At 44.5% G+C, this 20869-nt stretch overlaps 2 protein-coding genes across 2 annotated transcripts in view; both read right to left on the bottom strand.

The window, feature by feature from the left end:
* The window catches only part of MAP1LC3A (microtubule associated protein 1 light chain 3 alpha), a 37971-nt gene extending 28478 nt beyond the window's left edge, over positions 1 to 9493 (bottom strand). Inside the window, exon 1 of the mRNA XM_081866816.1 lies at positions 9156 to 9493. Coding sequence (XP_081722942.1) covers positions 9156 to 9195 — 40 coding nt within the window. The 5' untranslated portion in view covers positions 9196 to 9493. The remainder of the gene's footprint in view (positions 1 to 9155) is intronic.
* Positions 9494 to 12265: 2772 nt separating this feature from the next.
* Positions 12266 to 18623, bottom strand: DYNLRB1 (dynein light chain roadblock-type 1). Its single transcript, XM_081866817.1, has 4 exons — positions 18485 to 18623; positions 15107 to 15182; positions 13161 to 13328; positions 12266 to 12672 (listed from the first exon to the last, which is right to left on the bottom strand). Exons 1-4 carry the CDS (start codon positions 18485 to 18487, stop codon positions 12629 to 12631), a joined length of 291 nt encoding a protein of 96 aa, XP_081722943.1. The 5' UTR covers positions 18488 to 18623; the 3' UTR covers positions 12266 to 12628.
* Positions 18624 to 20869: the final 2246 nt, after the last annotated feature.

A 20869-nucleotide genomic window follows, 5' to 3' on the forward strand; every position in this document is an offset into this window, starting at 1 on the left:
AGGCCTAGACAGAAAAAAAAGGCTGTCCACCCTGGCCAAGAACTTTTACTGTATGTTAGGATCAAATGAGTTTAAGAAGAAATTGTTTTTAACAAGAGAGAGAGACAGAGAGACCTAGATTTCTGGCCAAATATTTTGTAGACGAGTGCCACTTTCGTATAAAGCAACAACTGCCCTCCATTATCCAGCAACTCTGCTAGAACTTAAGTTTTGAAAGTGTTTCAGAGCGCCACAAATTTCACTGAATGTTTTCTTTTAGAAAAATATTTACTTAACCTACAATGCTCAGCACAGCTGTGTGTGCAGAAGTCCTATTGCAACCAGATTGCATGCCAGTGGTTATGTGCCAGATCACAATCTTATACTGAAAGAAAGGAACTCAAGAGAAAGAAAAATATACAGTCAAGCTTCTACAAGGATTATGAGGATAATTTATTTTGGTCGTTAAAAATTATCGTTAAACCTACTGAAACTCTTATTCAACAACAGGCTACAAACATTACTATTTAAAGGTCCCAGTTCAGAACTTTAACCTAGCTATGAATTCACTGGATGGTCTTAAGCAAGTCATAATCTAGCCACCTCGGCCTGTAATTCTATACCCATTTATCAGGGAGTAAGCGCCATTTGACTCAATGGAACTTAATTATGAGGAGAAACGTGTAAGCCTGCACTGCCCAGTGAGATTTATCTGCAAATTTATAATTTGCCCTTTCTTAAAATATAAAAAGGTGGCTTACAACATGTAAAATAAAGTATTTTGTTTGGGAAATGCACTACATAAATAATAAACCTTGTTTAGTATTACTTTGATAAGCACATACAGCATCATGGAATTGTGTATCCTGGGGAGGAATTGTTGTCAGAAATATACTGTATATAGCTATATGAAAGGCGTCATTGTGCCATGGCCACACCTAAGAAATAAAGTTAGAATGCAGCAAGGCAGGAGTGGACAATTAAAGGAGGCAAATCTAGGACTGGCATGGTCAACATTCCAACTCAGGCCTCATATTCCTGTAACAATAGCCCAATTTCAACTTGCAACATGTGGGTTGTATTTTAAGAGTTGGCTCATGCCTTGAATTGAATTGTTATTTATACATTATATGACAACATGCTTCTTCTATATATTTGGGAAAGTTCTTTGTTCTTCCACTATGCATTTGGACCTCTTAAAAACGGCTGAACTAAAATTTGCAGGAATGCTCCTGGGATCAAAGAGCAGGTTTGCCGTGAACAAGCAGTGGACAGTTGAAAAGAGTAGCATGGCCTGAATGTGAGTAAACCCATTTATACAAACTTACAGAACAATCTTGTATGTGTCTACTCATAAGTAAATCCCCATCAAATTCAATGACACTCCCAGTGTATACAGGTTTGCAGCCTTTCATTATAGTGCAATGAGAGATGGATATTTTAATTGGGGGAGTGGGGCTAAACAATGGCTTCCTACTTCCCTCTACAAAAGTGTTTGGACTGAAAACAGATGCCTTTCTTAAAATAGTTGTGGGGCGAACACAGCAATTTGTTTTCATTTTGGACGTGATGCACCCAGAGTTTTAGTATTGTTTTTGCATTTTTAACTGTTTTTAATTAACTTTTGCCTTGAGACAGTATTTTACAAGGAGATGAATAAATTAACTGATGATGATGATGATGATGACATGTTTTACTGCTTGCTTCTGCCTCATCTACATGTAACTACTCATCCTTTTAAGTTTCCATCAAGTTTGGTTCAGCTTTTCCCCATCAGGTTGTCACTACAAGGGAACAACTCGCTCAACAACCTTGGAGACTCTTATCCCAGAAGGCAAAGACAAATAAACACGATCAAGGCTTTTCAAAGCATGAAAACAAAGAAAACCTAGAACTACATCCAAAAATCAGCCGTAAAAGAAAAGGGGAAAAAAGTGGAAAAATACATCTAAACAGGAGCACCTGAAGTTTTTCAAAAGGGAAAGACTCTGGCCCCTCACAGAGCTACAACTTCCATAATTCCCAGGGAAAAGAAGAGTCATTGTTAAACTACTCTGGAAGTTTTAGCTTGGTGAGGGGACTGGGTGTCTCCTAACAACTCTCAGCACCCTTAACAAACTACATTTCCCAGGATTCTTAGAGGGAAGCCATGGCTGCTTTAAATAGTACAGGTGGGGCCTACGAAAACAGTGTACAGGATACAAGGAGGTCTTGTAAAATTTCTGGAGATTCTCCCTAGGAACTCCTCCGTGGGACAGGAAAAGGGCAGCAGCTTCAAACACTTTGTAAACAGATGTTCTTGTGACGACTGTTTGCCTTGCAGGCCCAGCCCACGACTGTAAACTTTGCAGGGCCTGAAAGGGCAGAGAAGCCAGAAGAGCACTTGACCCTGAGGCATTTTCCTTAACACACTCTCTGCTGTGCTTCTTAATCCCATCCTGGAGGAGGTAGAGAAGGAAAACATGACTACTTTTTTTTTTTTTTTACTTTCTCCATAGAAGCAACAACATCTTTGGCTCAATGCAGATGGCTGGCTGGCCGACAACATCCCCCCTCTACCCTTTCTTCCCAGAAAGTATTTAGCAAACCAGTCAGCTGAGAGAGCCAAAAGGGCATGTGGAAAATAAGCTGAAAGGAACACGTAACAGTCAGTCGCAGCTGCCTTGCCTGACCTCGCCATTCCAGCCCCCTGTGCCTCCTAGGCTATTTTAATCCTGTTTGCTTTCAAATGGGATGGCTGGGATTGGGAGAGGGGGGTGGGAAGGAAGGAGAGAAGAGGGCATCTGGAAAGAAGCCAAGCTCGCTGCTCTCCTCCTACTTGGCCCACCACCTGGCATCTAAAGCAGCTGTTCTCCCCCCCCCCCCCAAGCTCACAGCAGGCGGTTGGGAGGGAGAAAGCAAACTTCAGCCATTGCCCTTCACCAGCCAAGATGTCAGCAGCTCTAGATAGGTGATGGCATATACATTGCAGCAGTCAAATACCTGGTAGTCAGAAAAGCCTCGTGATATTTTTGTTTTTGTTACTCCCTTCTCGACTGGGGCGGGAGGTTGGGCAAAGGGCGGGTGAGTAAGCGGTTTGTGAGGACAACAAGCAGCTCAAGAGGTATTCAAGTCTCCGGCATGTGGGAGAGTCAGCTACAGTGTTATGAAAAACACAGCAGTGCAACACGTGATGGTGTCATTTCCATAGTGGCTTTTAAGGCGTCAAGTGCTCTTTGTAATTCCTCTCATTTCTCTTCATTATAATTATGTGCCTTTGCAACTTTGGTCCAGGGTTAAACCCTCCACCTTTTCCTGACAGGGCTCCTGTACCTTTAAGAGCTGCAGCAAGCAGAAATTTGATGGGATAAAGCTTTCCTCAACAAAACAGTGTGTTGCCTGCCCATTATAATCTGTTAAAAACACAAGAACCTGTTCAGGGGAAAAGGTTGCATCCCAGGACAAGTAGTGTCCCCGCAGTCCCTACTTGCTTAAGGACTCTTCAATTTGTTGCTAAGTTAATATTTTAGCCCAGGCCAAGCTGCTGCACAGGTTCAAAGCAGGGGTGTGACCTCAAATGTGCTTGCACAATACTTAAGAGTTGCTCACTGACAAGGCAGCGTTGTCACAGCATGACAACACTTGAAAACCATTCCGTGAGCTTTCTTAGAAATTACTGGACAAGGGTTCCAAGAGTAATTCAAACTTTCCACAGCTCTCACCAACATACCACATAATAACCCCAGAATGTGGTAGATTTCAAGCATCAAGCAAGAGACATTCTCTATGGCTTCCTTCGCTAACCTGTTTCGCCTTCCAGATGTTTCAGACTACAACTCCCATCAGCCCAACAAACGTAACGTGTAATGGCTAGGGCAGATGGGAGTTACACTCCAATACATCTGGAGATAAACAAGATATCGAAGGCTGATCTGTGGTGTGGCCTGTTGGGTGGAATCTGAATTTGGTGCAAAATAATACACACACAACAAAAGAGAACATTTTGGAGAAAACATTTGCTTCCAGAAGGGCATACAAAACCTTCAGGAATGCCAGTTCAGCAAGGCTTCAATGACAGAAGAAGGGAGCCTACACAAGACACATCTATCGGACCAAAACAGATGCGGCACAGAAGATCACATAACCATAAGAGTTAGAAGGTACCTCTAGAGGTCATCCAGTCCAACCCCTTGCTCAGGACAGGATCTGCAATGCAGAGTGCCATGTAGAAGAATCTGTGATCAGATTTCCCAATTAATTTAAAAAGAAAAAGAAGCCACATCTTTACAATGACATGCCCAATGTAATATTCATTCCAGCACCCCATTCTCCACTGCAAATGTTTCGTCTGGGGGCTTGCCTTTAGCTATACAAAATCCCTGTTTGCCTCACTAGGGGAAAGTACAGATACCCATGCTGTGGCTTCCCCCCACCTTCCAAAAAAGCCCAAAGTTAAATAGCAGCTTTGGGGAGGGACAGTATGGCCAAGGACAGGTTTGTTATTTCTACAGCCTCCACCAGAGTTGCTGCTCTGCACAAAACTGAAACACCACCCCAGCTGTTTTAAACAAAAAACAAAAACCCAAAACAAAATATTCAGGGGATCCGATCACAGATCTGCAGTATCACATCTGTTTCAGTCTTTGGATAAACAGTACTCAGATAACAGAATACTAAGGTACTTGCATTCCTAGGTGCTTTTTCTTTACTCAGTTTCTGGTTACATTGCATGAGGTGCTTAGAAAACCTATCCAACCCCAGTCATCAGCTCCCTGGATGCCCTTAGTCAAGTCATTCCTCTCACCCTCAAATTCTTCACCAATAAAATAGGGGTGACAGAGAACTCACACACATAATGGATGTGGAGCTGAAAAAAATGGTAAAGTAGGCTTGTACAAGGTCAATTGCCTGGTTCTTTCTGATAAGAACTACCCCCAAGGGAATCAGACAGGGAAGTTTTTCTAAATTTAGGAAAATGGTTAACATAGCGAAGTACTGAGGTGGGAAAATAAAAAGTGAGGTGCACAATAGAGCTTTATTATTGATCATCATCATCATTGTCATCAACTGTTTTTAAATAGGATTAACCAATAATATTGTTCTCTAGGTGGCTCAAACATAAATTAAAGTTAAAGACAAGTATGGTACAAGGGTCATTAAATACACAGTCTAAACATTACCAGCACAGATAGGAATAAAACCAGAGGAAACTACCCCTCCCCTGAAAAGTCTGGGAAACATGGCCTAGTTTTGGGGAATCACAAGTGGGTAGAGAGATGTTGCACCCTGGTTCTATGTTTGGACAACCCACATTCCTCTGGTTGGCCGCTGTGAGAAGAAGATGCTGGACTAGATGGAGTAATGGCCTAATCCAGTCGGCTCTTCTTATGTTCTTCTGAAAATAAAAGGTCTTCACCTAGTGCCTGCACAACCTTAAAGAAGGCACCAGGCAAGTCTCTCTGAGAAGGGCATTGGGGTGCCACCAATGAGCAGGCCATCTTGCTTGTAGTCACTTTCCTCACTGCACTGGGCACAGTGACTCAGGGCAGGGCTTACAAATAGGATCAAAGTTCAGGTATATATGTGTGTGATATTTCAGATATCCTGGTTGCAAGCCATTAACGGGCTTGAAATATAAAACCAGCACTTCATGCTGGGTCCAGAGATGGACCAAAGGTCAGAGCAGTAGTTTATAAGATTGTGCACAACGTGAAACAAATAGATAGCTGCCCAGAGTGGCCAGGACAACCTAGTGCATTGGGTGTTGTACAATTATTGTTATGCTTATTACAATTATTATTGTTATTGTTATTACAGATATCCCCCTTAACATCATTAGAATTCACCCAACAACACTGAAAAGTGGTAGAGATTCAGGACAGATAAAAAGGAGTACTTCACACAATGCAAATTTAACTTATGGAATTCCCTGCCGTTTTGAATGTCTTTTAAGGATTAGATACGGTAAATTCATGGAGGAGCTTCAGTGTGTGCTAATTATGACAGCTAATTGAAACCTCCATGTACAAAAAAGGTTGTATCTCTCTCTGGATGCTTGAGACAAAGGGAAAGACTGTTTTCTTCAAGCTAGCCACTGCAGAAAATAAGATTCTGGACTAGATATAACTTTGCTCTGATCCATCTGGACTCTTCCCATGTTATTTTGTGGGTGTGCACTAAAAAGGCATTCTGGATCACCAAGAGAATAATGATTAACCACTGTTGCCATCAATAGTCTTTCCCAGCGCGCGCGCGCTCTCTCTCTCTCTATATATATAACAAAACAGTTTAAGGGAACACATTATTTTAGGAGTTGAATTGATACATAACAATGCTTCTTCTAAAAAGAATAAATCTACATTTGAAAACAGTCATTCTTTCTAGCTAACAACACTCTCCAAGCTGGCATCTGAAATAAGAGATCTTGTTTATATGACAAAAATGTTTTTAACTAAGGTGTAATCCTTTAAAATAAAAGAAAATAATGCAATAGTATTTCAGCAAACTTAACAAAGCAATCCTAGATACATATAAGTCTAACTGAATGCCAAAATAGGGAGGAGGTGGATGACTAGAAAATACTTGATAATCTGATAAGCATCTATTCACTTGCAGACATAGCCATTAAGGGGTCACAAGAGCCTTGACAGCTGCTTTGAGTCAAAAATGAATAATGGAAAATGAACAGGGTCAATATTTATGATAGGAGAAAACTATTGATGAGTCACTGGCATTTTCTTGGAGGAAACACAAACCTGTCTGGTAAACATTCTTAAAAAGGATCATTCTGAAGCAGCAGAACCTGCTTATGGTGAAAAACTCCAAAAGCATTCAACTGATCTTCATTCAGCAAGCTGTCATTTTAATGTCCAGGCTGCCATAGATGAAGAGCAGTGCTCTTGCACAACTGCAATTCATCACAATAGGGATGTGCTAGAGAACTTCCCTGTGGACTCACTTCAGTGCTCTGAACTAGTTTTGTAAGTTATGCATGTGTTCTTGTTTTACATAAAATATTTTGTTTTCCTACCACCCAGTGGCCAAATTGGAATGTACTGGAAGAGGCAGAGAAACAGAATGAAAATAGATGAATCACAGAGATTAGGGATGGGAATTTTGAGGAGAAATGAGATCCTGTGCATCACACTCATCCCCTGATGACTACAGATCCAGCTCATCCTTCCATGTTTCTGAATTGCTTTATCTTGCACAATTGATAAGGACTAGAAACTTTCCTTATTTTTTTAATGAACTATTATGCCCAAGAGAGGAATAAGTGTCCAGCGCTGTACTTATTTATCCTCTATGAAAGACAGTGGCAGAATGCAACAACTAACAACAAAGTCCAACTGTTGGAGAAGTATAAACATCAACAACATACAGATCTAAATCTAATCCTTAATTAAGGATTAATGACTATCAGTCTGAAGACAATTTAACAAGTGAGAAGGTAGTTATTTGAACACAGATTCTGGAATGTATTTTACATTTTCTGGAACTACGGTACTTTTAGGGCAGTGGATGTGTGAAAAACAGGAGAGCTTAATATTTCTCAGGAGCCCTTTAGCTGCCCTTGATCAGAACAAGATGCTGGTTTCAAATGGAAGACCAACGAAATATACATTGTGCCTATTCCAAACCATCGCTCACCAAAGGCAGCTGCCAATTTCTAACCATGGGGGGGGGAGGGAGTCATAGACTTTTGTCCCTCCTTTCAGCTTCTACAGTGGGTTTTTTATGTTTGTGTGTGTATTCTTAGATATTTTCAGCAAAAGGGGATAACAATCTGGAGACCCTAGAAATCTACCGACACAGCAGATTACCCAAAGCCACACTCTCTGCTCTATTAATCAAAACAGAAGAATGACAAGTGGGAATACTGTGGGCATAACAAGCGCTTCGAATCTCGGGGGCAGGACCCCGCTGAATGCCTTGGATCCCATTGGAGGCAGCAAATATTTCCACCCGAGTGGGAGTGAAATGGCTCTCTTCCAGCGGAGCTCTTCTTTCAAGCGCACATTTGGCTCTTTCGAGGGCTGGGGGTTTCTCTGGCACAGGGACTTGGCTTTCCAGCTCCGCGTTCCAAGCCCCCATCATTGCAGAGGCTGGACCACATCAACGTCCCCCCCACCCCCGTTTTCTTATTTGTAGGCATTACATCACCGCTAGGGTTCGGCTGGGCTGCAGCAGCTGCTAATTACCTCGGGCTTCCTTCCTGCCTCCTTGCCCTGCCTGGCTCAGCAGCAGGAAACTTGAACGATCAAGCAAAACAAAGAGAGTCACCTGGCTGCCTACAGCTCCCAGAGTCGCCCAAAGCGCATTTATCTCCAGGTCTGGGTTGAACACACACCAAGACAAGGAGGGATTATTTTTTTTCCAAGGGGCGGAACCTGCAGCAATTTGGGCACCGAGTTTCAAGTTTCTTTTACAAGGTGGGGTTGGGGGGGGGACAAGGCAGGAGGAGCTGCCCCTGTCATTAGGAGGACTGCTCAGTTCTTTCACTCACCCACCCCAAACCATGAAAAAGAGCCCCACAAAACGGGTGGGGAAAGTGGGAAGATGCCAGAAGCAAAGCAGTCTGTCCCAGTAAAGGGTGTTGAGTCACCCAGCACAGCCCACCAAAGTTTCCTTAACGTGGGAGGGGGGAATCTTTATGAAAATGCCTTAGGTTTGGATGGAGAGGAGGTGATCACCTGCCCTTGGGTTTTCAGGCACTTCTCATTCGCACACCCCAAACAGGTACGAGTTAAAAGTCTTGCCCTAGATTGAGAGACGCCGGTGAGCTGGAGGGAGCCGAAATCTAAATAATCTTGGGGAGGAGGCACCCCAAGGGGGTGTGAGCACGGCCAGCTCTGAGCCCACTGCGCCCTCTCCAACAGCATAAGGAACCCTGGAGGCGGAGAAAAGGGAAGCACCCTGGGTGGAAAAAACAAGAGCGAAGAAAACAAGGACATTAAGCTCCTCCGCTTAATTCCGCGGCAGCGTTAATGCAGAGCAGCAAAAAGGGCTCCTTTGGTGGCCAGCCCCCCCCCAACATTTGCGCCCTCCAAACCTCCGCCCCCCCCCGCCTGTGCTCCCCAAAACGTCAGGGTAGGAGGGACGGCGTCGATAATCTCCCTGTCCCCCCACCCAAAAACCCCCGTTGTCCCAACCTGCTGGGCCTGGGAGCCGAGCGTTTTACCGACGTAGGAACTTACAGAAGCTCCGCCGCTGCTTGAAAGGCCGGTCCGAAGGCATCTCGGCCGGGGATGGAAGGGGTGTGAGCCAAGAGCGCCGCGACTCAGCAGGGACAGCGGGATCTTGCCCGGGCTCCAAAGACCCCGCGGCTGGAGAGGGACGCGGCCGAGCTCCCCACAGCCGCCTGTGGCTGCCGGAGGACGCCGCCTATTTAAGTCCTCGAAGGGCAGCAGGTGCCTCGCGGGCGGCAAGAACCAGCCGACTGTCGCCGCTGCTGCTGCTGCTGCTTCGTCGTCGCTGCCGCCGGCTGGGCGATCCTCGGCGGTTCCCGGAGCTGGCAAAGCAGCGGTGACTTCACCAGCAGCCTCCTTAAAGGGGAGGTGCGCGGCCCCGCCCCTTCTGCAGTGCGGCCTCCTTGCCAGGGACGCACAGCGGCCGGAGCCGGCAGCCCTCGGCGCTCTTTCCGCTCCAGACGCCCTAGCGTGGAGGCTGGGCTTCGCGGGGAAGGGAACAATGCAGGCTCGGGGAAGGGCGAGGAGCATGCACAGAGTGCTCCTTCCTCGGGCTCATGTTTTTAGGTGGCGCAGGCCTCGCTACGGAGGGAGCCTCGGGTCTCTCTTTTAAACTAAGAAGAGGCCCGTTCATCGAAGACTTAACCTCGGATTCCCCCTCCCCGCCAATCCTTCCTTACAGGCTCTGATAAACCACAAGAATAAATCAAAGCAGAAAGCCTCAAATCGCCTTCAGAGCAATCCATAAAGCCTTTCCCCTTCTCTTGATGATATAGCCATAGTGATGCCATGAACCCAGTAAAATGCCTCTGAACATGTACAGAGTGCCCTCTTCCTACTGAATAGTCCAAGGAGAATAACCTAATTATGTGAACAGGAATTCTGGGTCAGAAGGAGCTTTGAGGTTGAGCAGGGTCTCATATGCTTATTTATATTTTTATGAGCAGGTATCCAAAGGTGAGGGACGAGGGTGGCACTATGGTTTAAACCACAGAGCCTAGGACTTGCCGATTGGGAGGTTGGCGGTTCAAATCCCCACAACGGGGTGAGCTCCTGTTGTTCAGTCCCAGCTCCTGCCCACCTAGCAGTTTGAAAGCACGTCAAAGTGCAAGTAGATAAATAGGTACCACTCTGGCGGGAAGGTAAACAGCGTTTCCGTGCGCTGCTCTGGTTCGCCAGAAGCGGCTTAGTCATGCTAGCCACATGACCCGGAAGCTGTCTGTGGACAAACGCCAGCCCCCTCGGCCTATAGAGTGAGATGAGCACGCAACCCCAGAGGCGTCTACGACTGGACCTAATGGTCAGGGGTACCTTTACCTTTACCCAAAGGTGGTGTTCTACCCTCATCCCACCATTTTATCCTCCCTACAACTCTGTGATGTAGGTTAGACAGTCCGGAGAGATCATGACTACTTGGCCAAGGTCACTCAATGAGCTTCATGGCTAAGAAATCCAGCATGGCTCCTTGTGGAATTTCCAGCAGCACCAGCTCCCATTGCAAAAACCTATAGGCCTCTTCACGTCTCTAAACGCAACTAGTCTCCTGCTTCTCTCTCTCTCTTTTAATTATAAGGGCCAGTTCTACTGCAGCAGGGGTTGGGACCTTAAGTCCCTAGCACCAAATCTATTTGGACCTCAGGAGTCTCCCTAGGCCACAACCTGCTTCACACCCTCTTTGAGTGGTTTTTACCTGGTTGAAATGCATCCTTGAACTCTGATAATGCCGGGATATAGAAAAGAGCCGAGTGCATGAAGAAGCCAGCCTACTGTGCAATTATAAAATTTACATGCATTGCACCCAGTGGCCATCCGTGCCTCCTGTGGAAGTGAGTTCCGTGGTTTATGTGCTGTGTAAAGAAGTAATTTCTTTTATCTGTCCTGAATCTTCCAACATTAAGCTTCATAAGTTATAGTATTACTGTATGTATTTAGCATTATGAGAAAGGGAGGAAACTTTTCTTTCTATCTGCTTTCTCCAGGTCATGCGTAATTTTACAAACTTCTATCATGTCTTCCTTGCCTTTTCTCTAAACTTTGTTGTTGTTGTTTAGTCATTTAGTCGTGTCTGACTCTTCGTGACCCCATGGGCCAGAGCACGCCAGGCACTCCTGTCTTCCACTGCCTCCCGCAGTTTGGTCAGACTCATGTTTGTAGCTTCGAAGACACTATCCAACCATTTCGTCCTCTGTCGTCCCCTTCTCCTTGTGCCCTCCATCTTTCCCAACATCAGGGTCTTTTCCAGGGAGTCTTCTCTTCTCATGAGGTGGCCAAAGTATTGGAGCCTCAGCATCACAATCTGTCCTTCCAGTGAGCACCCGGGGCTGATTTCCTTAAGAATGGATAGGTTTGATTTTCTTGCAGTCCATGGGACTCTCAAGAGTCTCCTCCAGCACCATAATTCAAAAGCATCAATTCTTCGGCGATCAGCCTTCTTTATGGTCCAGCTCTCACTTCCATACATCACTACTGGGGAAACCATAGCTTTTACTATACGGACCTTTGTTGGCAAGGTGATGTCTCTACTTTTTAAGATGCTGTCTAGGTTTGTCATTGCTTTCCTCCCAAGAAGCAGGCGTCTCTTAATTTCGTGGCTGCTTTCACCATCTGCAGTGATCATGGAGCCCAAGAAAGTAAAATCTCTCACTGCCTCCATTTCTTCTCCTTCTATTTGCCAGGAGGTGATGGGACCAGTGGCCATGATCTTCGTTTTTTTGATGTTGAGCTTCAGACCATATTTTGCGCTCTCCTCTTTCACCCTCAATAAAAGGTTCTTTAATTCCTCCTCACTTTCTGCCATCAAGGTTGTGTCATCTGCATATCTGAGGTCTGATATGCAGACCTCAATGAGGTCTCTAAACTAAAAAGCCCCAAATGCTGCAACCCTTCTGAGAGTCGCTCCATCCACTTATCATTTTGGTTGCCCTTTTCTGAATCTTCTCCAACTCTCCCAATATCCTTTCTGAGGTGAGGCAACCAGAACCGTACATAATTTTCCAAATTCAGTCCCCCGGGAATACCGTGACAGCGTGGGTGATTTCAAGATACGCAAGACTTCCAATTTCTGTATTAAAAACTCAAGGCTACTGAAATCTTTTAAAATGAAAGATCACAGTCCAGAATTCTTCCATTCTTTTAATCAGTTTCAGAAGGAACAGCAACTTCCAAATTTGAATAAGTGTCAAAATAAAAAGGATGCAAAAGAAAAACTAATATATGATTAGAAAGGTTTCAGACAACAGTCCTGTACAATTACATTTTCTGGAAAAAATCTTTGACACTTAAGTTAGCCTGATTTCATTGCTTTTCTTCTTCATCTAGTTACATTTTAGTTATATGAAGATACTCCTTGAATCTACATTTAACAGTTAAAAACAGAATCACAGACATTATTAATGTGGCACAAACAATTTCTAACAGCTTTTTGGGACGTTAAATAAAAATACATTTAAGTATAAGGAACTGAAGGTCATTTTGAGAGGATTTCACTCCGTTGGATTCTGAACGACAATCAGGAAATAATCCTTATCTGCAAGGAAATAATAGAGGATTTATTTTTTTTAAAAAAAAAATTATTGTTAGTGCTAATTTACAGTAATCACATGCATTCTAGGCTCAGTTACAGAGTGGAAGTCTCACTTCTAGACCATGCCTTTCACAACTGGCCAGTAGTACCTAGTACCTAGACTATCTTATATACAAAGCACAAGAAGTAGAAGAAGTTCAAGAGCTGTTCAGAAGACTTTGAAGTAAAATATAAATAGGACCAAGTTGCAAGATTGTGAAGGATATGTAAAACCCCCATCAGTGATAAAGTTCTTCAATGTTATTTGAATCTGGATAGGAACCCCATCTAAAACTCCTTCACCACTATTTAGAACCCACACTTTTCTGTATTTCCTATACAGGTGTACAAGATAAAAGAGTGTATCCCATATAAAAGTTTAGATTTAGAGATAATGAAATTCCACTTTGGCATCCGAATGTACCAAGAAGAGCTTTCCCTGTTTATTTTACCTGGTGCAACCATGATTTCATTTTTCTTGGAGCGAATCCGCAAGAACGTGAGGTCATTCTGGGGATCAATATCTCGCACGGTCCCCCTTGCCTTCATTATTAAGTTATGCATTAAGCCTGCATACTGCACTGTGGTGGGGTTATCCATGGTGCTTTTGATGGGAATGCCTGCGGGGTGCAAAATGATTCTGTGGTTACATTAGGCTAAGACACGGTTTGATATGAGAAACTTAAGGGCCTAACCAGCCCTGTCTGCAGAAGGCCTGTACAAGGACTTCCGCTTGTGCCTACCATGTGACAGCAGTAAAGAAAGCTTACTTCTTTGCCACCACTGCACCCGCAAGTAGCCGTATGGCAAAGCTTTTCTGAGTGGCGAATGGGCTTTTGTCATCTGGCCAAGACAGAATTGCTCTGACACCCTCCTTTGCAATTCACTTGTGGGGGGGGGGGAATCACTCATACTCAAACAAAATTGGATAGCACACTTACCCCCAAGTCCAATGCAAGTGCCTAGAACACTGCATCTTCCATCTAAACTGAATCAGTTTAGATTATTGCAGCCTGAAGCTGCTTGAAGAAGTGCAGCTGATCACCTGCCTGCTTGATGCTTGCCCATACTGGTTTCTTAGAGCTAGCCACAGGGAGTTGACTTGGTGGATACAGGAAGCGATTGATGTTTCACTGGAGAAAGGGCAAGTACCATCTGCCTTGAAGAAGGTGGTGGTGTGGTGTGTCACCTCCTTGAGAAGTCCTCCCCTTGGCCAATAAGTGTTAAACAACTATCACCCAGTGGCAGATATCCCCTTTTGGGACAAAGTTCTTGAGAAGGTGGCAGTGGTCCAGCTTCAGGAATGCTTGGAGGAAGCTGATTACTTGGAACCATTCCAGTCAGGCTTCAGGCCTGGTCATGGCACTGAAACTGCCTTGGTCGCCCCAGTTGCTGATGTTTGGTGGGAGAAAGAAGAGGGCAGTCTCCTCCATCTCTTGGCCACTTTCAATACTGTTGATCACAGTATCCTTTTGGAGTTTTTCATGGAAGTAAGGGTTGGGGGAACTGTGCTTCAGAAATCTGACTACACACCTATTTACCCTGGCCTTTTGACACCTGAGATGTATATTTTCAGGACCCACCTTATTTTTTTGAGATTGTAAGTTGTTTTTAATGTTGTGTTTTCATCGTTGTAACCTGTTCTGGGATCTTACAGTAAAGGGCAGGTAATTATGGTGAAGTTCTCCACCACTGTTAATAGGGTCTTGTGGATCACAAGTAACATTTTAGAAACAGGCACACAGGCGGACATTCAACAGTATTACACCATCCCAATTTGTAGAGGAAGACGCAAAATTAATTGGCCACAAGCACTGCTAAATTCATCAAAGGTACAGCACATTCTTAAAGATATATACCATTCCTTTTGATTTCACTGGGTCTTACTCCCATATAAACATGCATAGGATAGTAGCCTTAGCATCACAGCAGACATCTTTAACATGCAAGTGGGTTTCTCTAACCCAAGTGTGTTATGTAGCCCATGGAAAACTCTGTCTGGCTCCTGGAATTCTCCCCAGATTGTACAACCCTTTTCCAAGCCACACCCCTCACTGGCTCCATTCCACACCTGGAATATTTCTGCCTGGCGAGGATGTATCCCTGAGTTCTGATAATGCATCTTCCTTGCCTGGATGAAGGCTAAAGAAACCAGTATACTGTGCAAAGGTAAAATCTACATTCATTGCTCCACCCACTTTTCCCTCTGGCCCCATTCATCACAGCATGTGACGGTTCACATATACTTAATAATACAAAAACAAACTAATAACCCCCTCCCACACAAGAACATTTATTATTAAATTTATTGCACAATCAGGATAAATTTAGTATGGCAATAGAGCATCAGGGCCTAAAAGAGTGGCTTTCGCCAACAACAACCATAATTACACAATACCTTCTGAATTAACAATGATGATTCCTTGGACCCCCTTTTGACTCTGAATTCGCTTAAGGGTTTCTTCTACCTCAGCCTGGAAGAAAAAGAAAATACGCAAGTGTATCTTGAAAGATGCAATTTGTTTTCCAATAATGCTGTGTAATAAGACATCTGGAAAGACTGGAGGGGTAAGAGGATTCGGAGAGATACGTCTTGTGCTCCAAGCACAAAAGCACAGCTCTCTCCCGCACCACCATATCATCAAAGTCTGCTTAAGCTTTTCTTAAGGCCACAATTTGCCTCCCATCATCTGGCAAGAAGTCCTGGGAAGCCAGAAACTGGTTCCGCTTATCCGTTTCAGTGGCTTTGCTTATCAGGCTCAGACATTACACAAGGCAGTGCGATGATAGGGGTGAAATCCTGCCGCATCTTGCACAGAAGTCTCCCCCTCTCATGTTACGACAAAGGCCTCTTCACACATCACTTCCTATATGGAAATCATCTTTATGCTGGAAAATATCTTGCAGAATGCAACCTGGGAAGCACAGTGAAAATATTTAAATGCTGCTATGGCAAGCCAAGATGTGTCATTTAAAAGTTTTCATGGTTCAGCAGCAATGGCATGTAGACAATTCTAAGAGGTAGGTTAGGGTCAGAAACAGACTGGCTCAAGGTCACCCAGTGAACTTCGTAACTAAGTGGGGAACTGAACTCTGATTTCCCAGGCCCTGGTCATACAAACACACATCCCCCACATATATATTTAAATGTTATTTTTTTGTTTTGTTTAGGCATGTCTACCTAGATAAGGATTTTTATTATACATAAAAGTGCTGAATTTGCCCAAATTTTAATAAGTCTTCTGTCTTCTTGATTTTAACATTTGATTTTGCTTTTTTAAAATATGCATGTTTTATTGTATTGTCTGAATTACTTAGTTATAGTAATCATGTTAAACACACACACACACACACACACACACACACACCACATATATATATATATATATATATATATATATATATATATATATACACACACACACACACACACACACACACACACACCTGCAACTCAGAATAATGCAATGCATCTGATAATGTGGACTTATACTATAATAAATTAGTTAGGTCTTTCAGGTGCCATGATACACTTTTGTTATTTTGACAAAACTATGTCAAAGGTACCCACCAGAGGTTTCTGCCTGCAGATAATTTTGCCTAGACAAGGCCAGACCTGTTATTAGGGAGACTACTTTATCTCTGCAGCCAGGAGGGCCATGACCACAACCACATGGAGAGGCACCAGTGATTAAGGAAACAAGTAAAGTGGCCTGGAGCAATCAAAATCCACAGCAGAAAATCCAAACTAGACAAGTCCTGACCATGATCAAGTAAAAAATGTTTAGTTCTATATGCAATCTGAATATGTGCTAACAGGCCCTTTGCTCAACCATAAAATTAGGTTATATATTTTTCAAACTTCTACAAACCTGGCAGGGAAGGGGGAAAGGGTTCCCTGCAGAGGCTGATGCTTCCCCTCTTCATTGTCAGTTTTGGCTACAATGCTAGCAGCATTCAGCTCATGAGTTTGCTATTATAGTGGAAGTGATAGAAGAAGAAGAAGAAGAAGAAGAGTTTGGATTTGATATCCCGCCTTTCACTCCCTTTAAGGAGTCTCAAAGTGGCTAACATTCTCCTTTCCCTTCCTCCCCCACAACAAACACTCTGTGAGGTGAGTGGGGCTGAGAGACTTCAGAGAAGTGTGACTGGCCCAAGGTCACCCAGCAGCTGCATGTGGAGGAGCGGAGACGCCAACCCGGTTCCCCAGATTACGAGACTACCGCTCTTATAGGGGAACACAAGGTTCAATATCATACTTAAAATGTATGGTGTGCCCACACTTGAAATGCCGTATTTACTCGAATCTAATGCTCACCTTTTTTGGCGAAATTATGTTGTGGAAATTAAGGTGTGCATTAGATTTGATGGCATAGTTACATTTGCCAGCAATTTTTTATTTCTGTTTCAAAGTTCTGAATATTGAGTGTGCATTAGATTTGATGGTGCATTAGACTCGAGTAAATATGGTACATGAGGCCACCACCATGCTGGAACTGTAAAGGTTTGACCAGTGGCTGCCTGGATGGCTGACTGCTTGGGAAGAACATGTTGACAGTCTTGGGTTCCATGATGGAGAAAAGGTGGACTATAAATGCAAATATATATGCACCATGGAACACCCATGCACTGCATATGATTTATGCTGTATTTATGATGCTCTATTATGTTCTGTCACATTATTGTCGTTTGTAAGCCGCTTTGGGATTCATCTGAATGAAAAGTGGCACAGAAATATAATCAATCAATCAATCAATCAATCAATTCAAGAATATATGACGAGCTCTACTGGATCAGGAACCAATGACCTATTTAGTTCAGCATCCTGTTCTCACAGTGGTCAATGAGATGTCTCAACAGGAAGCCTGCAAATAAACCTGAGCACTCACCACTCTCCACACTTGTGATTCCCAGGAACTGGAATTCAGAGGCACACTGCCTCTGACAGTACAGGAAGAACATACCTGCTGTTGCTAGTGGGCCATAGATAGGGTCTTTTAAGTTTAGTTGTACTGTACACAGGACTTAGGAAGCAACTCACATGCATCATCTTACAAATAGTTTTGGGTGCCAACAGCATGCTTTGGAGAGACCTTTTGACGCAAAGGAGAGCTAAAGTGATTTTAATAAAATAATATATACATGCAGCAGTCCCGAATCTAGACATTTTGCAAAATTCTATACAAAGTACACTGAAGGGCCAAATGTTGTGCAGGGGCAAAAGTCGTGGGTTTGGACACTAGGAGCCACAAACGCAGACCCCACTCTGCCAACAAATACAATGCAACAGAAAGCCACTCTGTCAGCAGACCCTGCCCCACTGTGATGTTGGGGGAAAATGAGCTCCTGGGAGTACAAAATGTATCAAGCAGGAATGCATGCAGGTGAGAGCGTTGCGCATCATGAGCAGTGCGCCGGTTCTTATATGGGACCAGAAAGATGGTCACATCACGGAGATGGGGATGATGCTGTGAGAGGCCCCGAAACCCCGAAGGCCATGGAGATGCACGCGATCAGAGAGAAGCTGAACAGCAAAAGAAAAGAGCTGGTGAATGTAATGGGCCCTTCAGCCACATCCTTTGATCCCGGACCCCGGGGCGCGCAGGAGCTGGCCGGGTGTGGCACATCACAAGGCGGCAGCGGAGTCTGCTCTGACTTTTCCAAAGAGCTGCCCAGGAAGTCTCCACTGGTCACCCGAAACCCACCCAGGAAGTCTCCTCTTTTCTGCGACGGGGAGAATTCGGCAGAAGCAGACCGCCCACCGCCCTTCACTCACCATCTTGCAGGGAGGGAGGGAGATCAAAGCCTTCCCTGGGAGGTACCCACAAGCTGGCACCCGAGCCCGGTCACAGTGAGCGCGCGCGCCTGCGCCCCAGTCTCACCCCGCAGGGCGAGCCGCGTCCTTAGCCAATCGTTAGAGAGGGAAGGCGGGTTCCTAAGTTTAGGGACCGGGTGTCATTTCCTACACCGCCCTCTTGTAGGAAAACATTATGTGGGGGTGGGGGAAAAGTGGGGTGGCGGCTAGGAGTCGTTGCTTTGGAAGGCTCTGCATAAACATAGAATGGGTGTTTTGCAACTTCGCGTATGGAGAAGGAAAATGCGTAATGCTGGACGGCCCAGCAGCTCAAATAGAGGCGTCGGTGGCATAAGCTGTTCTCTCAAGGGGGAGAAAACAGCGTGATTTCAGAGCTGAGACCCAGGTTCAAATGCCTACTCGTTTGAAGCCCACGGGATGGTGCTTGGGGACACTCGCTCTCCCTCTCGCCGTGGCTAAAATAGGAATTGGATGGGGAAAGAGTTTGCTACCTGGGTTCTTCTGGGGGAGGGTGTAGAAGTATGTAGAAAGAAAGAAAGCAATAAGTGATTTAGTGTTTGAACATAAGATTGGCTTAAAAGAGAACAAGCATTATGGGACATTTTCAAAGCACGCTTAAAAGGAGGTGGGGTGGAGAGGGCGCTGGACAAATTTCGCCTGGGAGAGAGTCTTGATGCCACTGCCAAAGGGTGGGCTGGGCTGCTTCCAGTATTCAAAACCATCCAAGTTTTAACAAACGCAGTCCTTGGGAAAACGAGACCCCAAATCGTTTAAGTGATCTGTGAATTTTCAGCTGTCATTGGGCTGCTGGGATTGAGGGGACACAAGACTTTAGAGAGGGATGCAGGTTACCCAACCCTGAATTAGGGCTTGAGAAAGATTAGTACCAACCCCTTAAATTGATTCAGGAAACACACTGGTACCAGTGATTTTCTTAATTGAGAGAAGGCTGATAAAAGTTCTGCAAACCACCCACCCTCATTCTCTCACTCAAATTCCTGCTTTGCTACAGGCCAGAGTTAAGGGCAAGGTTGGGTGGCAGGGAATGGTAACACCCCCATGTACATGTTCTGTACCTAGAAATCCCCACGAAGCTTACTGGTATCAGCAGGAGCAGCAGCAGCAGCTGCAGGGGAGCCGCAGCAGAGTAGGTAAACTTTTGCCATCTCTCCCTGATTTGTGTTTGGTGCTGCTCTCTCTGCAAGGAAGTGGGCAGCCACTGGATCATGGAGGACAGGTTCCCACCCCACTGATTTGCAATAGCTGGCCTGGACACCAGGCTTCTAGCTGGGGTGGGGAGATCAAATATAAAACCAAACAAATCACAGGGTTGACATAGCTGACTTCTGGGTTAGGGTGTGTTGGTATTTGAGGTTTTGTTTTGTTTCATCTGCTGGTTAGGGGTGGAAGTATGATTTTTGTTTCACTTTTAGTACATTGCCAAAGTTTTCTATCACAATTATAGGGGGTTGTGTGGTTTTTAACATGCCATATGAGATGTCTGTTTAGTATCAATTCTCCCCTATGATATAATGTATTTATGTGTAAATAATAATAATAATAATAATAATAATAATAATAATAATAAATTTTATTTATATCCTGCCCTCCCCGGCCGAAGCCGGACTGAGGGCGGCTAACAACACTAAAACAGTGCAACATTATAAATATTAATTAAAATCAAAATTGATGGCAACCATAAACTAAATTTTTGTAAAGATTGCCAAGGAGGGAGTCAGGCTGCGCCCTGACCAAAGGCCTGGTGGAACAGCTCTGTCTTGCAGGCCCTGCGGAAAGATGTCAAGTCCTGCAGGGCCCTTGTCACTTGTGACAGAGCGTTCCACCAGGTTGGAGCCGCAGCCAAAAAAGCCCTGGCTCTAGTTGAGGCCAGCCTAACCTCTCTGTGGCCTGGGACCTTCAAGATGTTTTTATTTGAAGACCGTAAGTTCCTCTGTGGGGCATACCAGGAGAGGCGGTCCAGTATCTTCCCATGTAGGTCATTTGAAAGCCTTTTAAAAAGCAAGTGACTATAACGTTTAATAAATAACCACGCTTAGCCTCATTCTGTAAATGTGTTGTTTCGCATGAGGCCTTGCTTCCTCATTAACTCCTCTCAGTTTTAATAGCACAACATGCTATTTTAGTGCATGGATGGCTAACCTGTGGACTTCTAGAAATGGTTTTGCTCCAGCTCCCATCATCCCTGGCAGTGCTGGATGGGGCTGCTGGGAGTTTGAGCCCAACAAAATCTAAAAGGCCCCAGGATAGTCACCCCTGATTTAGCAGAGGGCACACAATTGCTGGCTTTTTGACACTACTGTATTCAAGTGCTATTCTGCCATCTAG

The sequence above is a fragment of the Podarcis erhardii genome, assembly GCF_964252035.2.
Source record: "Podarcis erhardii genome assembly, chromosome: 6".
Taxonomy (NCBI): Eukaryota; Metazoa; Chordata; class Lepidosauria; order Squamata; family Lacertidae; genus Podarcis; species Podarcis erhardii.

Bases quoted from the DNA above. Each gene is read 5' to 3' on its own strand.
- DYNLRB1 (XM_081866817.1), bottom strand. The intron at 13,329-15,106 runs GTATTGTGTAAT...TGCACCCCGCAG, and splicing joins CATCATTGTTAATTCAGAAG to GCATTCCCATCAAAAGCACC. The intron at 12,673-13,160 runs GTAAAATAAACA...ATTTCCTTGCAG, and splicing joins TGAAATCATGGTTGCACCAG to ATAAGGATTATTTCCTGATT.